Source organism: Microcaecilia unicolor, chromosome 3, assembly GCF_901765095.1.
Source record: "Microcaecilia unicolor chromosome 3, aMicUni1.1, whole genome shotgun sequence".
In the NCBI taxonomy this organism is placed as follows: Eukaryota; Metazoa; Chordata; class Amphibia; order Gymnophiona; family Siphonopidae; genus Microcaecilia; species Microcaecilia unicolor.
In genome coordinates this window covers 490,803,121-490,823,230 of record NC_044033.1, presented here as the reverse complement: position 1 = coordinate 490,823,230, position 20,110 = coordinate 490,803,121, and the positions used below count along the sequence as shown (strand labels likewise).

Sequence of the window (20,110 nt, the reverse complement as noted above, 5' to 3'; positions counted from 1 at the left end):
ACGGCGAAGCCCTGTGCGGCTGAAACCAGAATCTGATGTCTGTATTTGTATCAACTTGAAGACTTGTGTTTGGGTAAGAAATAAAATGTACCTATCTATTTGAACCTATCTCTGCCTCTATTTTATTGATTCTATCTTCTCTTTACCTTACATTTATTTAGCCTACAAGGCAGATCACATACAAGTGACACTCAGTCTTTGGAGAAACTTAGACAGGTTTTTAATAGGGCTTATATGGGAACATAAATGGCCCAGAGTATACCTAGATCCAGAAAGATAGAAAGCAGTAGTTATGGGAATTAGTTTTCAATTACAGCTCCTAATGCCACCCCCTTATGATTGGGTGACAATGGAGGTTAGAGAAACTATACAGAACCTGATATATGAAATAAGTACCTTTAGTCCCCCGTGTGACGGAGTCAGAAAGAGGTCTATAAGGGGGGGGATTTAAAACACCTTCCTTTTCTATCTTAACCAGCAACTTGCAACTCTGGTGAGTTAGTTGTCCATGTTGGTTTGTGGCCATTCTTCCACTACTGTGGCTTATTCAGATAAGGTGAATTCACCCAAGTTCATTCTGACATTTGGAAAGGATGTCGCTATAAATGCTTCATTAATGTTTCTATTTCATCCGTTTACTCACAAGCAGCTTCTCTGCTAAGTTTATGCCCTTGTCTCCTGCTAGACCAGTCCATAGCCTTGCCCAGTGTGTTTGTTTTTGGTTGGTCGTATGTAGTAAGCATGTTTGCCTAGAACAGTGGTTCCCATACCTGTCCAGGAGGCTCCCCAGCCAGTCAGGTTTTCAGGATATCAACAATGAACATTCAAGAGAGAGATTTGCATGCAGTGGAGGTAGTGCCTGCAGATCTCTGTCACTCCAGGTTGATGCTGCATCTGTGTCCGCATGGGACCCCCACTGCTTGCCTTTGATTTGGCCATTTGAAGCGTGCTCCCCTGTAAGTTACCTCTCCCTTCCCACATCTCTCTCCATCTACCCTTGCCAGTGATGCTGTCCCAGGGACTGCAGCCTGGGTTATGAAGCCATACTCTTAAACTTGGCTGAACCTCCACTGTTATTTGTAACTCCTAGCTGTACTTCCATGTATGCAGATAATTGTAAACCTGTTAAGCTCAGCAAAATCTGTGCTTGGTGATTGCATGATGGTGCCTAGATGCTTCTGGGGAAGTCACTTAACCCTCCATTGCCCCAGGTACAAATTAGTACCTGTATATAATATGTAAACGACTTTGAATGTAGTTGCAAAAACCACAGAAAGGTGGTATATCAAGTCCCAATCCCTTTCACCTTTCCCTTCCCTGTCTGGCAGGCACTTGCTATCTTTAAGGTTTGAAAACTTGTACAATACTTAAGAAACTTAATCCAAAGAGTAGTATTCTCCTGCTGGATGATGGTCATTAATTTTCTGTAGAGATGAGCAATTGCTAGGCTGAAAAATCAAGACCTGGCTGATTCAGCCAAATGCTTATCAATTCATGCAGCCTTTTCTGAGCCCTGTCACTTCTGATGTTTGAATAGATAATTTAAATGTAATCCAGTTGGTTAAAATGGTATTATATTGCCATCAGGTTTTGCTGATTTACAGCTTTCTTAAATGTAATTGAGTTATCATTTCATAACCTTTCTAGATGGTGCCAGTAAATGATTTTAAATTGAACTAGCTTAGTTTTCTGTACAGGAGCTGTGCTTTGGGATTTTGTTGAATAGTTCTGTAACTATTTTGGTTACAATTGCTACATTTTAAAGCCAGAAATTTTTATTGGTCTTCCAGTTTTATTGCATTTTTAAAAAATTATTCATGATTCTTCCCCACTATGCATAGCCATCTGGGACTCATTAACCAGGTCATAGAGGAAGCTCTTGAAAATATCCTGAAAGGTCTATGGCTTATAACCTGCCCAGCAAAGATAGTACAGCGATTGAGCACAGGCCTAATGGAAGAGGTCACTAAAACTGTTAACTGCTCTCTTGTGGAAGGGCAGCTGTCAACAACACTAAAAAGAGCTGTGCTGTGCCCCCTACAAAATCCTGAGTGGTGTAGAACAAGTAGAAGTAAGTCAATTTTTTACTCGTTCCACATGTACAAAAACTAGGGGACAGTCAAGGATGTTACATAGAAATAATTTAAAAGTAAATAAGAGGAAATATTTTTTCACTCAACAAATAGTTAAGCTCTGGAACTCTTTGCCGGAGGATATAGTAACAGTGGTTAGAGTATCTGGGTTTAAAAAAGGTTTGAGCAAGTTCCTGGAGGAAAAGTCCATAGTTCGCTATTGGGACAGACATGGGGAAGCAACTGGTTGCCTCTGGATTGGTAACATGGAATGTTGTCATGATTTGGGCTTCTTCCAGGTACTTGTGACTTTGCTTTGGCCACTGTTGGAAACAGGATACTGACCTAGATGGACCATTGGTCTGACCCAGTATGGCTACTCTTATGTTCTGAAAAAGAGCTCACTGGACAAGCTCAAAAACTACCGACCTATCTCTAACATTCCTTTCCTGACAAAAGCTTTGCTGAAATCTAAGTAGATTACGTCTATAGCGGCCATGATTCAATTCTCCGGTCACCTAGTCAAAGAATTCAATGAGATTCGTTTGGCACAATTTACCTTTGGTAAAACCATGTTGTCTCGGATCTTGCAACTTACTGGCTTCCAGGAAATTCACTATCCTTTCCTTCAGCATCGCTTCCATTACTTTTCCAATAACCGAAGTGAGGCTTACCGGCCTGTAATTTCCAGCTTCTTCCCTATCACCACTTTTGTGAAGAGGGACCACATCCGCTCTTCTCCAATCCCACGGAACCTCTCCCGTCTTCAAGGATTTATTAAACAAATCTTTAAAAGGACCAGCCAGAACCTCTCTGAGCTCCCTCAGTATCCTAGGGTGGATCTCGTCCGGTCCCATGGCTTTGTCCACCTTTAGATTTTCAAGTTGTTCATACAACAACAACAACAACAACCATTTCTAAAGCGCTACTAGGGTTACGCAGTGCTGTACAATTCAAACATAGAAGGACATTCCCTGCTCAAAGAGCACACTCTCTTCTGCTTTTTCTTCATCATTGTCTCACAATTCCCTTTTTAGTCTTCCTACTTTCACTAATATACCTGAAGAAATTTTTGTCACCCCTCCTTACCTTACTAGCCATTTGTTCTGCTTGCGCTTTCGCCAGACGTATCTCTCTCTTGGCTTTCAGTTTCATCCGGTATTGCTCTCGGTGTTCCTCTTGAGTTTTTCTGTATTTCAGGAACGCCAACTCTTTAGCCTTTATTTTCTCAGCCAGTTACTTGGAGAACCATATCGGTTTCCTTTTTCTCTTGCTTTTATTTACTCTCCTTACATAAAGGTTTGTGGCTATAGTTATAGCTTTTTTCAGCCTGGACCACTGTCCTTCCACTTCTCGTATGTCCTCCTAGCCCATCAGCTCTTTCCTCAGGTATTCCCCCATTTTACTGAAGTCAGCATGCTTGAAATCCAGGACTGTGAGTTTTGAGTGGCCGCCCTCCACTTCAGCTGTTATATCAAACCAAACTGTTTGATGGTCACTGCTGCCCAGGTGGGCACCCACTCAGACATTTGACACACTATCCCCATTTGTGAGCGCCAGATCCAGCATCGCTCCCTCCCTCGTGGGTTCCATCACTATTTGTCTGAGCATAACATTCTGAAAAGCATCCATGATCTCTCTACTTCTTTTCGATTCCGCAGATGGAACCTTCCAATCTACATCCGGCAGATTGAAATCTCCCAGCAACAGCACATCTCTCTTCTTTCCCAACTTTTGAATATCTGTGATCAGATCTTTATCTAGTTCCTCCAATTGTGTTATCTAGTTCCTCCAATTGTGTCGGAGTTCTGTAGACAACACCCATGTGGACAGAGGTTTTATCATCTCTTTTTAAGGTGATCCATATTGCTTCTTCCTTTCCTCAGGCCCCTGTCATTTCTGTCTCTGCAATATCATTTCTCACATACAGAGCCACTCCTCCACCTTTACGACCATCTCTATCCTTACTAAATAGATTATAGCTTGGTATGTTTGCATCCCATTCATGGGAACCATTGAGCTATGTCTTCGTGACTGCAACAATGTTTAAGTCTGCCTCTAACATCAAGGCTTACAGGTCATGAACTTTATTGCTTAGACTGCGAGCATTTGTGGTCATCGCTTTCCATCTACATTTCAGTGGAATTTTCATCTTCTGTTTAGTTTTTTGTTTAGTCTCACTTCCTGCTGTGTTGGTAAGAAGTGATTTGCTAAGATTGTTGTTTTCATTGCTTTCTTTTCTACTGTCACATCTTGTCTTTAGCTTTAGCTGGGGGTGACCACTTGAAGTGAACTGCCTCCATAAGCCACCTCCGCCTTCTAGTTTAAATGCCTAGAAATATATTGTCTGAATTTCTCCCCAAGGATTTTTTTCCTGCCACAGTGAGATGCAGCCCATCGTTACAATATAGTACCTAAATCCTTCTTGGGGACACCAGGCTTTGAGCCAGCTATTGAAATTTTCAGTACTTTGCAATCTTTTCTCTCCCTTTCCAAAGGTAGGTAGTACTTCGGAGAAAGCTATTGTTTGTGTCAAAGATTTTAACCCCTCTCCCAGCTCCTGAAAAGCTCTCTGCGTGGCAAGTGGGGTATTACTGGACAAGTCATTTGCTCCCAGGTGGATAACAACATCAGTGTTTGATTCCTTAGTTTCTTCTCTGATTATAGAGATTATTTGCTTGGTACTCCTGGTTGCTGAAGAGCCTGGAAGGCATTTCACTTTGCATGGCCCCTTGAACTGTGTTTCAAAGTTAATGCCTCTGATAATGGAATCCCCTAGTAGCAACAGTTTCCTGGTATGAGTTTCAACATTAGTGCATTGGGGGTGTCTTTTCTCTTTGGACTCCTTCATATCTTTTTGTTCCACCTTCATTGCTTTTTCTTCTGCCTCAATTCTATTTTCAGGGACATCACAGCACGTGCTAAAAATGCTATAGCAGTTTAGTAAACAGGGCCTGTAGATTGTGAGCCCTCCAGGGACAGGGAAATACCCAGTGTACCCAGTGTCTCTCTGCCTGTCGGTGTACCTCAGGTTTCTGTTCTTGGTCTCCTCCTCTTTTCTATCTACACTTCTTCCCTTGGTTCATTAATCTCATCCCATGGCTTTTCCTACCATCTCTATGCTGATGACTCCCAAATCTACTTTTCTACCCCTGATATCTCACCTTGTATCCAAACCAAAGTTTCAGCGTGCTTGTCTGACATTTGCTGTCTGGATGTCTCAACGCCACCTGAAATTAAATATGACCAAAACCGAGCTTCTCATTTTTCCACCCAAACCCACCTCCCCGCTCCCCCCGTTTTCTATTTCTGTTGATGGCTCTCTCATAGTCCCTGTCTCCTCAGCTCGAAACCTTGGGGTTATCTTTGACTCTTCTCTCTCCTTCTCTGCTCATATCCAGCAGATCGCCAAGACCTGTTGTTTCTTTCTTTAGAACATCCGTAAAATCTGCCCCTTTCTTTCTGAGCACTCTACCAAAACCCTCATCCACACCCTTGTCACCTCTCGTTTGGACTACTGCAATCTGCTTCTTGCTGGCCTCCCACTTAGTCACCTCTCCCCTCTCCAATCGGTTCAAAACTCTGCTGCCCGTCTCGTCTTCCGCCAGGGTCACTTTACTCATACTACCCCTCTCCTCAAGTTGCTTCACTGGCTCCCTATCCGTTTTCGCATCCTGTTCAAACTTCTACTACTAACCTATAAATGTACTCACTCTGCTGCTCCCCAGTATCTCTCCACACTCGTCCTTCCCTACACCCCTTCCCGTGCACTCCGCTCCATGGGTAAATCCTTCTTATCTGTTCCCTTCTCCACTACTGCCAACTCCAGACTTCGCGCCTTCTGTCTCGCTGCACCCTACGCCTGGAATAAACTTCCTGAGCCCCTACCTACATCTTGCCCCATCCTTGGCCACCTTTAAATCTAGACTGAAAGCCCACCTCTTTAACATTGCTTTTGACTTGTAACCACTTGTATCCACTCGCCTCCACCTACCCTCCTCTTCTCTTTTCTCTACACATGAATTGATTTGTTTGCTTTTTTTTTTGTCTACTCGATTGTAAGCTCCTTGAGCAGGGACTGTCTTCTATGTTTGTGCAGCGCTGCGTACGCTTTTTAGCGCTATAGAAATGCTAACAGGCTTATTTTCGAACGCTAGAAGCGTACAAAAAGCGACACAAACGGCACATGGACGTTCCCATGGATGAAAGACGCCCAAAGCCAATAATCGAAAGGGGGCCGTAAGGACGCGCCTAATGCAAAAACGCCCATCTATGGCCGGCGACATAGGGGGCGTGTCGTGGGCGTGTTATGGGCGGTGTTACGCGTTGGGCGTCCGTACCATATTACGGCTTGCGAAATGGTTTAGTATGTGCCAGAACATGGGCGTTCCTCGGTAGACCTCATATAAAAGCGACCAGCGGAAGGGGGAAATTGTCTATAGACCAAGTAGCGATTTTGTGTAGTTGGAGAGTGGTGACATATTTGTTGAGAGAGAAAGCTGAATCGTTGTTTGGAGAGAAAGCGGAGTACCTGTTACCTTTGCGTGTGTGCCCTAGTCCGAACCTCTTTACCCTCACCTACCTGTTTTGTGTTTTACCCTTTCATCCTTCCCTACCCCTTCTAGCCCCCAAACTCCTTCCCCTCACCCTATCCCTCTCCAGTCACTGTTCCCACGTGCATACGTCATTCCCTTACCTGTTTGGAGTCTCTGTTTGTCCTGTGTACTGCTGCAGCGTGTGTTTGGCAGTGAGTGGCTAGAGGGTGTGGTCGGAGAGTGCTTGCAAGTGCAGTGTGTGGTTGTGGTGGTGGGAGTGAGCTTATAGGCAATGGACGCACTAAATGCACTGGCGATGCACATGGTGGAGGAAGAGATGCCCCCCCTTAGGGGATACTCACGCCCCAGGGTGTTCAGGCCCCGCACCACTTTCCTTGACCTCACTGACCTCCAGTGTATCACTAGGTACAGGTTTGATAAGGCAGCCATTCAGCACCTGTGTGACCAGCTCCAACCACTCCTGCAGGCCCGGACCCATAGGAACAACCCCATCCCCGTGCACCTAAAAGTCACTGTCGCTCTCTCTGTTCTGGCCACTGGGAGTTTCCAGTCTGTGCTTGCTGTCAACACGGGGCTCACCCAGGCTTCCATTTCCAACTGCCTTACCCACTTCCTTGATGCCTTCCTTACCCACACCTCTGACTACATCACCTTCCCCACCACCTCCCAGGCCCTGCACAACAACATGGCTGCCTTCTATGCTGTAGCTAGATTCCCCTCGGTCATAGGTGTGATTGATTGCACACACGTCGCACTCAGACCCCCCCGGCCACACGAAGCCACCTACAGAAACAGGAAGGCATTTCATTCAATGAACATGCAAGTTGTGTGTGATGCCCAGGGGGAGATATTAGATGTGTGTGCCAGGTACCCCGGTTCCACCCATGATGCCTACATCCTACAGCACTCAGGCATCTTCCGCAGGTTTGACCGAGGGGAGATCACTGGCGGATGGCTCCTAGGTAAGTGCAGCATGGATCTGCCCAACCTAGACCTCCTCCACAACCCACACACACACCTCCAAACAATACACACTCATCTTTCTCATTGTGCTTCTCCTCAAAGGTGACAGAGGCTACCCGCAGCGGAGCTGGCTCATGACCCCCCTGGTGCATCCACAACCAGGGTCGGAGGAGACCTACAACAGCAGGCATCGGACCACCCGTGTCATCATAGAGCGGGCCTTTGGCCTACTGAAGAACAGGTTCCGGTGCCTGGACCGGTCTGGAGGGGAGCTCCTCTACAGCCCCCAAAAGGTGGGCAGGATCTTCGTGGCCTGCTGCATGCTCCATAATTTGGCCCTGCGCAGACGACAGCCCCTCCCAGAGGAGCCACAGCCACCAGAGCAGCAGGCCCCAGAGGAAGAGGATGAGGAGCCCCCTCCACCTCCCGCCCACAGAGCAGAGCAGACCGCACACCAGCTGGGGCTCAGAGCAAGGCAACGACTCATAGAGACAAGTTTTGTGTGAGAGTAAGTAGAAATTTATTCATAGCAATCACTTATGTCTACACCATCACCCCTCCACCACCATCACCCCCTCTCCCCCCATGTCCCATCACTTTCCACGACCCCTCCCCTGGGCTCTTCCCTTCCCCTTGCCCCGTCCCCTCCTACCCCTCCCACCGTGTTCGGTTGCAGCTGGTGCTGCAGGGGAAGTCTTTTCAGAGTGCTCTGATGAGGAGCTGCTCTCACTGTCTTGAGTATGCAGACGGCAGCCTGCTTCCTCAGCTGCCCTTTCAAAGGCAGGCCACCTTGTAGTGCTGCCCTCCAACCTGGCCACAGGACCCAGAATGGGAGCTGGTCTGGTGGGTTGTGCAGCAGTGGCTGGGGAGGCGGATGACCTCAAGGTCCTCCGTTTAGCCGCTGGTTGCTGGCCACTAGAGGACGTTGAGGCCAGTTCCTGGTGCTGCAGCACAGCTGGAGTAGGTGCTGTCAGGTCACGGCGCAGGCCCTCGATGCTATGCTCCAGCTGTTGGAGTTGCTGGAGCATAGCATGTTGGACCTCTACCGCCTCCCGCTGCACCTGGAGCATCTCCCGCTGCACCTGGAGGTTCTCCCGCTGCACCTGGAGGTTGTCCCGCTGCACCTGGAGGTTGTCCCGCTGCACCTGGAGGTTGTCCCGCTGCACCTGGAGCTTCTCCTGCTGCACCTGGAGCTTCTCCCGCCGGTGTTCATGCAGCTCCACATTGTGGCGCAGCAACTGAGTTGTCACACGCATCAGTTGCCTCCTGTGGCTCGATAGCCTCTGGCGAGGAGGTGACCCCCTTTCTCCATCCTCTTCATTATCAGCAAAGGCTGCAGGTGGTGTAGCTGCAGGTATTGGCTCTGCTGCTGCTGCTGCAGGTGATGGAGGTGATGGAAGCGGAGGTAGCGCCTCTTTGTCTTCTGCTGCTGCTGCTGCTGCAGCAGGTGGTGGAGGTAGCACCTCTTCTGCTGCTGCTGCTGCAGTTCTTTGCTGGGCCTGTAGGCCACTAGGCCCAGCCTCATCTGAGTGGCTGTCATCACCTGCATAGCAAAAGGGGGAGGAATTGTGTTGGTGAAAATATTCCACTGTTGTTTTTCAGCATTCGTATACATGGCCCCACTCTTGAAGACCCAGCAAGGTGATGGTGAGGAATAGGATTGGCAGGCAAAGCCACAGATGTGATTGTACATGGGACAGAGCTGGAGACCAGGACAGGAGAGACTGATGTGAAAGGCAGAGGTGCTGGAGGAAGACCCAAGAGAAGGACAGCAATCACCAACTCTGAGGATGTCCTTCCACATCCTTTTTGTTTTTGTTGGGTTTTTTTGTAACTGAAGGACATATGTGCATGTCTTCTTTTGCTACTGACTTCCTAGACTGGCTACAACTGGTGTATGAACCACGTTGCTGGCTACAGCACAGAGGTGTGGGAAGGATATATGCAGAGTTTGGAAATGGTAAAAGAGGAGGGAGTGGGGAAGGGCCCCAAAGCTGTGACACAGTGCCAACCTACACATTACTACTAATCCTTTAGGCATATGCAGCACTGTACATGTGAACATGAAGAGACAGTCCCTGCACAATAGAGCTTACATTCTAATTAAGTCACACAGACAGACAGACAGGGCAACTAAGAGCGAAGGGAATTACTAAGGTGGGGATAGTGAGTAAGGGTCTTGAGCAAGTGAGTAGTGGTTAGGAGTTCAAAGCAGCATCATAAAGGTGGCCTTTTAGGCTAGGTTTGAAGACAGTCAGATACACACATTGCTGACACTACTCCCCCCACCTCCCTCCTCCTGTCCCCCAATTGTGTAAAACAGAGTGTAGTGCAGCAGCACAACAGATACCCCAGCTTCATAAGGCTCAACCTACCTGTGCCCTCAGGCTGTGCTGATGTGTCAAGGGTCCCAGGGACGCCATGAATGCCCTCCTGGGGTAACAGGCGGTGAACAATCCGCTCCAGGGGTGTCAGGTTTGCGGTGTCATGTGCTGGGGGGTTCCCACCAGCCTTCCGTCTCACATCCCGTCTCAGCCTGCGCCACTTACGTTTGCAGTCTTCCACATCTCTGCCACTGTGGAAGACTGCATTCAGGTGGTCCCGGACCGCCTCCCATTCCCGCTGCTTGGTAGTAGCAGCGAGTCTCTGGCCTGTGGGAGCAAACAGAAATGTGTGTCTTCTGTCTATCTGCTGCACCAGGAGCTCGATTTCGGCATCGCTAAAATTACCCTTGCGGGTCGGAGGCAGCCTCGGTGCCATTGTAACAAAGCGATTCGAAAATCCGGAGAAAAACGGCTAAATACTCGCCAGACACGCCCATGTTGAAGGGGGAATGGGCGGCCTTGAGATAGGCGTTGATTGTTTGATTATGGACAAAATCCCTACACGTAGCCAGCTCATCCAGCGATTTGGGCGTCCGTGATTACGATTATGGGCGGAGTACTATGAGCGTCCCCAGCTGCACTGTGTTGTGGGCACGATTCTGATTATGGGTGGAGCCGTATGGGCGTCCTCACCTACATTCCTTTTAGTGCTGGCCTTTTAAACGGGCTGTTTGCTTGCACTTTACCGATTGTTCTTTACATTGGGGGGGGGGGGGGTATGCGTTTCAACACCTGTTTGTACGGTTTGTATTTTTCGTGTCATCTGCTGGGGGGTTGGCCTCGCCCCCTCTGTTTGCAGTGTTCCACATCCCTTGAACTCCATTTCCGCATCAGTGACATTTCCGTTGCAGGTGGGTGCTTGCTTACAATCTTGCCACACAAGTTCAAGGTAAGCTAATAGTTCTTAGCCACTTGTTCAAGGGCTGCCCATTCTCTGGATGTGCTTTGCATTCAACTGTTACTTCTATTTTCATCAGGTTTGCTAGTGGATGCTGTGCAGCGGACGACGTTGAGGGCCCTTATTGGTGCTGCTTCACGGCTGTACTGTGTGGTGTTCCTGTTGGAGTTGCTGGACCATATCATGTTGGGCCTGTGGGACTCCCCGGTAGGTTCCACACTTTATGTGCTGCACCCCAGTCCCCATTTATGAAGTGCTCACCCATTGTGAAGGTTGCTGGGAGGGGGGGAGGGGAAGAATATATGCAATGAATGCGTTTTCCACATTATTGAACACACTCCTATAATTCTCCATAGTTATGGAAGTGAAGCATTTCTAACTTTTAGTCTGCAAACGAATTGCATGCTGGCCACAGGTACCTGCCTACTGAGCCCTTCAGTCATGGTGACGGTGAGGGTGTTTGATTACAGTTCCTAATCCAAATTACCTGCAGCTGCCTGTAGCCTGGTGGCTAGCATGGTGTAGTGGTTACAGCACCAGTCTTGTAACCCACAGGTTGCCAGTTCAAATCCCAGCTGCTCTGTGTGAACTTGGCCAACTGACATTACTGTCCATAGTGTCATGACGACACTTAACACCCTCCTGGGACTGAGACAGATTCAGAGTGCCTGTATGTAACATACCCTTGAGCTACTACTGAAAAAGGGGTGACCAAACTCAATGTAAATAAGCACATATATATTTGGGTTCCCTTCTGTACCTGTTGTATTATATTGCAATTGTGCTGATATAAATATCCATCTAATACTGTGACTATTGTTTTCCCTTTTCTACTCAGCATTATATACCAATGTTGAAGGATTGGAATGTGAAAACATGACCCAGCTGCTTGTAGCTCCTTGGTGGCACCACCAATGTGGTGTGGTTGTGGGTAAGGGTGTCTGGTGATCAGAGAGCAAACATCGTGTATGTGCTACCTAGGGTTATCTGCAAGTTTTTACTTGGCAGATCACTAGTGCCAGACAACAAATCTATTATTTACAGCACTCTGTGCTGTAGGGCTCTATGGTAAGGGGGAGGGAGGGAGAGAGGCTGGATGGCCATTTGTGTGCCTCAAGAGTAATGGCCACAACCCCTCTCCCCCCCCCCCCCCCCCCCCCCCGCACATACAGCCATGCAGGATGGAATGAACAGGTGGCCTTCTTTATGGGCACAATTATCACATATTTCTCTTTCACAGTTCATGCAATGCAATGCATATTGGCTCCTCTCACATCAACACCAGCATTTGATAAATGTAATGCACACCCTACAGACACACACACACCCTGTTATATGCAGTAGAAAACACATATATTTATTTAAACATGGAGACACAAATCCCCCCCAAACTGAAAACTCCCCCAATCCTACAAATCCCCCCCCCCAAAAAGTACAAATCCCCCCAAAATGTACAAATCCCCCCACCCCTACAGATCCCCCCCCCAAAATGTACAAATCCCCCCAAAATGTACAAATCCCCCCACCCCTACAAATCCCCCCCCCAAAATGTACAAATCCCCCCCCAAAACCCTACAAAGTCTTTCACCGGTGGCCATGCCCCAAGTGTAGTGCCCTTTGTAGCAGGGTAATGAGCAGTGCCAGAAGCACCCTCAGTGGCGTGTGGAGCTGCTCATTACCCTGCCTTATGGCTCTCAGCTCCTGCAGCACCTGGTTCTGGCCATCTACCAGGTGCTGCAAGAGGCGCAGGGCTGGAGCTGGACCACGGCCTGGAGCTGGCCCAGGGGATGGAGGTAGCCTAGGGGATGGAGGTGGGCCAGGGGATGAAGCTGGCACAGGGGATGGAGCTGGCCCAGGGGATGAGGGCGATGGAGCTGCAGCTGGTGGGAGCTCCTCCATAATTCCCTCATCGATTATGAGGACCCCCTCCTCCTCCTCCATCATGGCCTCATCGATGAGGAAGACTTGCTCCTCCTCATCCTCCTCCTGTTTGCCCTCCTCCTGTTGGCCCTCCTCTTCCTCCTCCTCCTCCTCCTGTTGGCCCTCCTCTTCCTCCTCCTCCTCCTCCTGTTGGGCCTCCTCTTCCTCCTCCTCCTGTTGGGCCTCCTCAGCCTCCTCCTCCTCCTCCTCCTCCTGTTGGTCCTCCTCGGTCTCCTCCTCCTCCTGTTGGGCCTCCTCAGCCTCCTCCTCCTCCTCCTCCTCCTGTTGGTCCTCCTCGGCCTCCTCCTCCTCCTGTTGGGCCTCCTCGGTTGGCTCTTCCTCCTGGTCGGCCTCCTCAGCCACCTCCTCCTCCTGCTGCTGCTGGTGGCCTGTATATGTAAAAGGATCGTGGTTGAGATCAGCACATGCAACATGGCTTGCATAGTGCAGGAGCTGGGTGGCCTGACGCGGGGGATGGGGAAAGGTGTGGTGAGGCGTGGCCTATACCCATGGGGACTGAGATGCGTCAGATGACATGACAGGGAACCCTGGAAGGTGCTCTGACACAGAACACACAGGACATGTTGGCAGACCACACTCATTGGTGCCCAGCATGTTTGCATAATGATATGTGAATACTGACCTGTTGTGTTCTTTGTATTGTTGGTTTTTATTTAATTTTTTTTTTGGGGGGGGGGGGGTTAGCACATAACTTTATTATAAGGCAATGACATCCACTAAAAGTAGGACCTCGGCCAGAACTACCAGTATCCACCCACCCCAGAAAGGGGGATACTAAAGTGAGGCATGTCATCTCATTCATCTCGGAGGAGGTTGGTTGGAGGTTGCAGCCACACTCATGGGAGGGCATCTGCAACCTAAGGCCTTGATCTGGGACAGAGGTGTTATGACCTACTAGTTGCCTATTAGCCACATGGAAAGTGATATTGTACAGTACATTTGCATTATTCAATACATACATTTACAAATGAGTGCATGTATCCTGTTTTGAATACTTACGTCGAGCCCTCAGGTGGCGTCGCACTGCCCTGATGAGGTCAGGGCTCTCCCGCCTGACTCGACGGAATCTCCTGCGCAGGGACTCTAGGTCCCTGTGAATGCCAAACTGTCTGTAAGATATAAGTTTGTAAAGCAGGAGTCAGGGGATGGTCGTTTTTTGCCTTCACGACAGATATTCATTTGTACATCCAATAGCACAGAGGCACAACACTGTGTGTGTGTGAGGGGGGGGGACGACGTCAATCACTTACCTTTCCAGCCTGTCCCTTATCCGGGTCCAGACTCTCATTGCCTGTATCCTGGGGGGCAGGTGGTGGTGCTGGATGAACAGGCTGTGCCGGTGCCTAAGGCACAGCCGCACCAGCAGCAGGCTCTCCACCTGGCTAAAATTGCGCTCCCTACGGAACTCCTCCATAGTTCTCAGTGAATAAGCGTTCTTGGAAAACAAGCGCCTTATATGGACGTCCTTGCGTGACGGACGTCGTTTCGTGCACAGCTCCATATATGGATTACCATCCCATATATGGCCGACTCAGTACGTGGACGCGTCATAAGCATAGACAACGGGCATGAATGGTTATGCGTGCGGGCCTTTCATGCGTGCGGAGCTTGCCTTATATAGATGAGTATGAACATTGCGAACCTTTTCACATATGCACAATATGCATATAGCTGCATGTTCCTACCTACAGTGCATGTAGTTCCGGACATCCAGATATGGAAAATATGAAGAATATTAGGTGGAGCAGCATGATCCTCCTGTAGTTTACGCTTATGAACCTTCCTCATATTTCCTGTACCTGGATGTCCGGAACTGCATGCACTGTACATGCGAAACACCTAGGGCCGGATTTAGTCGTTTTCAACTGCGATAATCGAATGTCTAAAGGCGCCCTTTTTACTACCCTTTGTGCGGCCGTTATTTGGGTGTTTTGAATGGCGATAATCGAATGCCTAAGGATGTCCATATTATTATTTGATTATACCTACCGGATTTTGGCCGACTTCGCAAGAGCGTCCTAATTCGTACTTGGACGACCTTTCGATTATGCCCCTCTAAGTAGTAGTAGTGATGTAACTCACCTTGAGCTACTACTGAAAAAGGTGTTAGCAAAATCTAAATAAAATAATGCTAATAGAGTTAGTGTATGCTTTATCTAAGTGAATGGACCTTCAGTGTATTCTCACATACACTACCCTCAGCCAAATTACATTCTTTATCATCGTTTTTTGCTTCTGTTTTTTTCCCCTACTTTATCTTAAACCAGGAAGATGCATAAGGCCCAAGCATTTATTTTTAATGTTTGACCTAGCAGTTTGTTAATTGGAGCTAGGGCTATGATCCTGGTGCTACCAACCTTCATTTGCATCTAGGAGATTTTTCCCTTATTTTTATATCCCTGTTTAGTGTAGCTGATTGGGTCATTTCAGCGACTGTCCTCATGTTTCTCAGTAGCATTTAATATTTCAGAAACTTTAACCACATATTGAAAGTTCAGCCTACACAATGTAATTACCTTTTTTTATCCTAGGACTAGGGGGCATGCAATGAAGCTACAAAGCAGTAAAAATAATACGAATCGGAGAAAATATTTTCTTCACTCAACGTGTAATTAAACTGTGGAATTCGTTGCCAGAGAACGTGGTAAAGGCGGTTAGCTTAGTGGGGTTTAAAAAAGGTCTGGACAGCTTCCTAAAGGAAAAGTCGATAGACCATTATTAAATTGACTTGGGAAAAATCCACTGCTATTTCTGGGATAAGCAGTATAAAATGTATTGAAGTTTTTTGGGATCTTGCCAGGTATTTGTGACCTGGCTTGGCCACTGTTGGAAACAGGATGCTGGGCTTGATGGACCTTTGGTCTGTCCCAGTGTGGCAATACTTATGTACTTATCAGTCATATTGAGTAAAATTGCGTTGCTATGTACAGGTCATAAGTAGAATTTTAAATTGGCCATAAAGTATTCAACTTAAAAAAAAATTCCTCTGTTTTTCTTTTTTTTTTTAATGTTAGGGATAATATGTTTAAAATGTATCTGTTACCCAAGGCAAGTTACTTTCAGGTACAGTAGGTATTTCCCTCTCCTCAGAGGGTTTACAGTCTAAGGGTTAGGATTACTAATCTGCATTATCACATGTTAATCTACATTTAATGCAAGTTTTTAGTAGATTGACTCCATTAAAAGTAATGGGTATCGCATTAAATAATGCATGTTAAAATGCAATAATGCAGCGCTAGTAAATCTAGCCCTAAGTTTGTATTTGAGGCAATGGAGGGTGAAGTGACTTGCCTAAAGACCCATGGAGAATTGGTGAGATTCTTCCTTGGTCCTCAGGCTGCTGCTCTAAACAGTAAGCTGCTGCTTCTCTCCGGTGGCATAGTGGGCAGTGGCCCACCGGAGCAGTCTCAACCCTACAACAGTCAGCAACATGCTTCCAACTGCTGACACTGGCATTGCCCCCCCTACCCCTTAAACATGCTCAGTTCAATTGAATTGGCACCTCCGTGCTTGTGTGCACGGAATGCTGGTTGAACAGAGCATGCATGGGGGAGGGGGCCAGTGCTGGTGTCAGATACACGCTGGTGACTGGCGTGAAAGTGAGACTTCTCGGACCTCGGGACTCCAGAAGATTATTCTGTTGGCGGGGCAGGAGATCCCCGCCAGCCAAGTTATTTATCTTTATTGGGGGGGGGGAGGGGGGGTGGACAGGAAATGCGTGGGTCATGCTTTCCCAGTCCACTCCCATGCCCACCCAGAAACTGAAGTCTGGCTACACTACTGCTTCTCTCTGAGGAGATTGTAGGATGGTTAGTATTTTTAAGTCATAAATTTATTTAATTTTATGGTGATTCATGCCATTATTTTCAATAGAAGGCAGAAATGCTCATACTCTGGAGTCTTTGGGAAGAAAGTGTTTCAAGGCTCGATGGAATGCTTATATAGCTGGCCTCACTCACACCCAGGGACACTGGTCTGCTCAGGGCACCCAGCAGGCAATTTAGAATACTCTAAAGGCTTTCAGAGATCAGCTCTTGAACCAAATTGTTCTAATCCAAACAGACAGTCAATTTGCCATGTACTACGTCAAGAAGCAGAGGGGCATGAGTTCCTACACCTTGTGTCAGGAAGTAGTTGTGAAGGGCTTCCAGTCATGGAATGGTACTCAGCCACATACCTGGCAGGAAAAGACAACAGTCTGTTGGACAGGCTGAGCAGGGTAATGTAACCACATTAGTGGTCTATCAGCATGGGAATTGCCTGGAAGATCTTCCGAGAGTGGGCACACCTTCAGTGGATCTTTTTGCCAATCATCTCAACAACAAAGACCCTCAGTACTGCCACAGACTCAGATCACACGGCAAAATAGTGTTGTATGCCTTTTTCCTTAATTGGGGAAAAGGCCTTCTGTATGCATATCCTCCCATCCCTCTGATTGGAAAGACTTTAATGAAACTTAAGCAGGATTGGGGCACCATGATCATTGTCGCACCACATTGACTTAGACAGATATGGTTCCCTCTTCTTCTGGAGTTATTGTCTGAAGATTCTTAGAGTGTTTTTGGACCCTCATTGCTCAGAATGAGAGGTCTCCTCTGCTTCCCAACCTTCAATTTCTTGCCCTCATGGCTTGTATGTTGAGGGCGTAGAATTAGCATTCTTTCAACTGCCGAAGGTGTATTCAAGAACCTGCTAGCTTCCAGGAAAGATTCCACCAATAGGTGCTATACTTTCAAATGGAAGAGGTTTGCCATCTGGTGTGGGGGAGGGGGCAAAGCCCTAGATTGTTTTCCCTTGTCCTATGCAAAAACTGCTTGAATACCTTGTTCACCTCTCTGACTCTGCTGAGAAGAAAACCAAGACAAAACAGAGCCACAAAATCCAAGGGAGGACAGTGTATCAAGGAGTAGGTGGTAATCAAAGTGCTAATAGCAGCAGATAGATCAAGAAGAATGAGGATAGAATAGAGGCCTTAGGATCTGGCTAGGAAGAGGTCATTGAAGACTTTAGCAAGGGCTCAGTTTTTACTGTGCAAGAGGAACTTCCACCAAGTATTGTCAAGGAGTGTAAAGACTTATGCACAGTGGGGCGCCAGGGGAGTGACCACACCCCTAAACAGACTTGCGACGGCGCTTGTTTGTCAGCCGATCCGTCACATTTATTCTGTGTGCGTGTGCTCCTCTCCGCTCCCCTGACATCACAATCTGACTATACTTCTGCTTATTCAATCAAGACTTTGTAGTTTCTTGTTCTTAATTTTAGAATACTTCTAAAATTGTTCTTCAAGTCGAAAGTGTAAACTATGTTGTGTAGGTAAATGCAAAATTGGGTCTCTGAAGTAATTTGATTTGTGTCTTTTCCCTGTATAGGGTGTTCCTTAGAGTTCTTCCTTTACCAAATGAAAACTGGAGCTCCTTAGTGGAGGAGTGGTGTTGCCATCCGGACCCCTTTGCAAACAGGGTTCTACAACCTTGCCATGATGATTGCTTTCTTGGAGACACCTATCTACTAGTGAATGCAAGTAATGAGTCCTGTGTGCCAGAAACAAAAGGAGATCAGCCAGAGAGCAGTCACCCTACATTGACGAATAACTCTACCTTGGTAAGTTTGTTACTCCACAGTAACTAGCTAACTGAATTGAAGCTGTGCTGTACATTTGTGGCAAAGAATTGTGTACTCTATCATTTTTATAATGCTATTGGGCATATGTAGCATTGTACAATGGAGATAAGTATTCAGAAATGTTAAATCCTTGCACCAAAGAATTTACAATCTAAGTGGGTACCCGAGGCAATGGAAGGTAAAGTGACTCGACTGAGGTCTCATGGAATGAAATTGGCAGAAAGGTGGATTTGAACCCTGTTTTATCTGTTTTTTTTTATCCCATTTCTCTAACCTAGAAATGTTATTTATTTATTTATTGGAATTTATTAACCGCCTTTATGAAGAAAGAGCTTCACTTCATTAAATTCAATGGGGATATCCTGAAAACCCTGACTGACAGGGTGTGCCTCGAGGACTGTGTTGAAAACCTCTGCTCTAACCACTAGATCACTTCCTTATTCAAGTTTCAGTACTCGAGTGGGAGAGGATCATCCAACCAGGGGTGTAGCCAGACTTTGGCGGGAGGGGGGGCCAGAGCCCGAGGTGAGGGGGCACATTTTAGCCCCCCCCCCAGCGCTGCGGACCCCCCGCCACCTTTGACCTCCCCTTCCCACCGCCGTTGTCGGGGAAGGGTTGGCAGCGGCGGGAAAGGGGGGGTTGAAAGGGTCGGCGGTGGCGGGGGGCCAGGGCCAAATCTGGGGGGGGGGGCAGGCCCCCGTGGCCCCAGGTAGCTACGCCCCTGCATCCAACCGTTGTGAATGAGTACTTTATGCAGTATGATGGTAAACAAAGTTCAAATTGTTTTTCTTCCTATTACAAACAACCGCCTTGGGGAATCCTGTGCCGAAGGAATGGATCCTCAGGAGCTTAGTCAAGATCGGGAGGCGGGGCTGGTGGTTGGGAGGCGGGGATAGGGCTGGGCAGACTTATACGGTCTGTGCCAGAGCTGGTGGTGGGAAGCGGGACTGGTGGTTGGGAGGCGGGGATAGTGCTGGACAGACTTGTACGGTCTGTGCCAGAGCCGGGGTTGAGAGGCAGGGCTGGGGAGGTGAGGATAGTGCTGGGCAGACTTATATGGTCTGTGCCTGTGCCAGAGCCGGTGGTTGGGAGGTGGGGCTGGTGGTTGGGAGGCGGGGATAGTGCGGGGCAGACTTATACGGTCTGTGCCCTGAAGAGCACAGGTACAAATCAAAGTAGGGTATACACAAAAAGCAGCAAATATGAGTTATCTTGTTGGGCAGACTGGATGGACCGTGCAGATCTTTTTCTGCCGTCATCTACTATGTTACTATGTAATTTCTTCATAAATGCAGTTAATTTATTTATTTTATTTTTCTTACATTTGTACCCTGTGCTTTCCCACTCATGGCAGGCTCAATGCGGCTTACATGGGGCAATGGAGGGTTAAGTGACTTGCCCAGAGTCACAAGGAGCTGCCTGTGCCTGAAGTGGGAATCGAACCCAGTTCCCCAGGACCAAAGTCCACCACTTTAATAAATTCTAATAAATAAATAATGTTTCTAATATTTTACAAAACAAGTCTTTCTAAAGGCATAACATTAAAACTGTCATGACTTAACCTTTCTATATTTGCTGTTGTACATTTACAATTTTGTATAGTTAAAGTTGCTAAATATATGATTATGTTTACATTTTCTTTACATGATTTTTCCAATTGGAAAAAATTGAAGC

The 20,110-nt window shown here is 47.4% G+C and overlaps 1 protein-coding gene across 2 annotated transcripts in view; it reads left to right on the top strand.

Moving 5' to 3' along the window:
- Positions 1–20,110, top strand: part of UBE3D (ubiquitin protein ligase E3D) — a 192,063-nt gene that overhangs the window by 38,342 nt on the left and 133,611 nt on the right. For both annotated transcript variants that reach the window (XM_030199073.1, XM_030199074.1), the window contains exon 4: positions 18,184–18,415. In XM_030199073.1, coding sequence (XP_030054933.1) covers positions 18,184–18,415 — 232 coding nt within the window. The remainder of the gene's footprint in view (positions 1–18,183; positions 18,416–20,110) is intronic.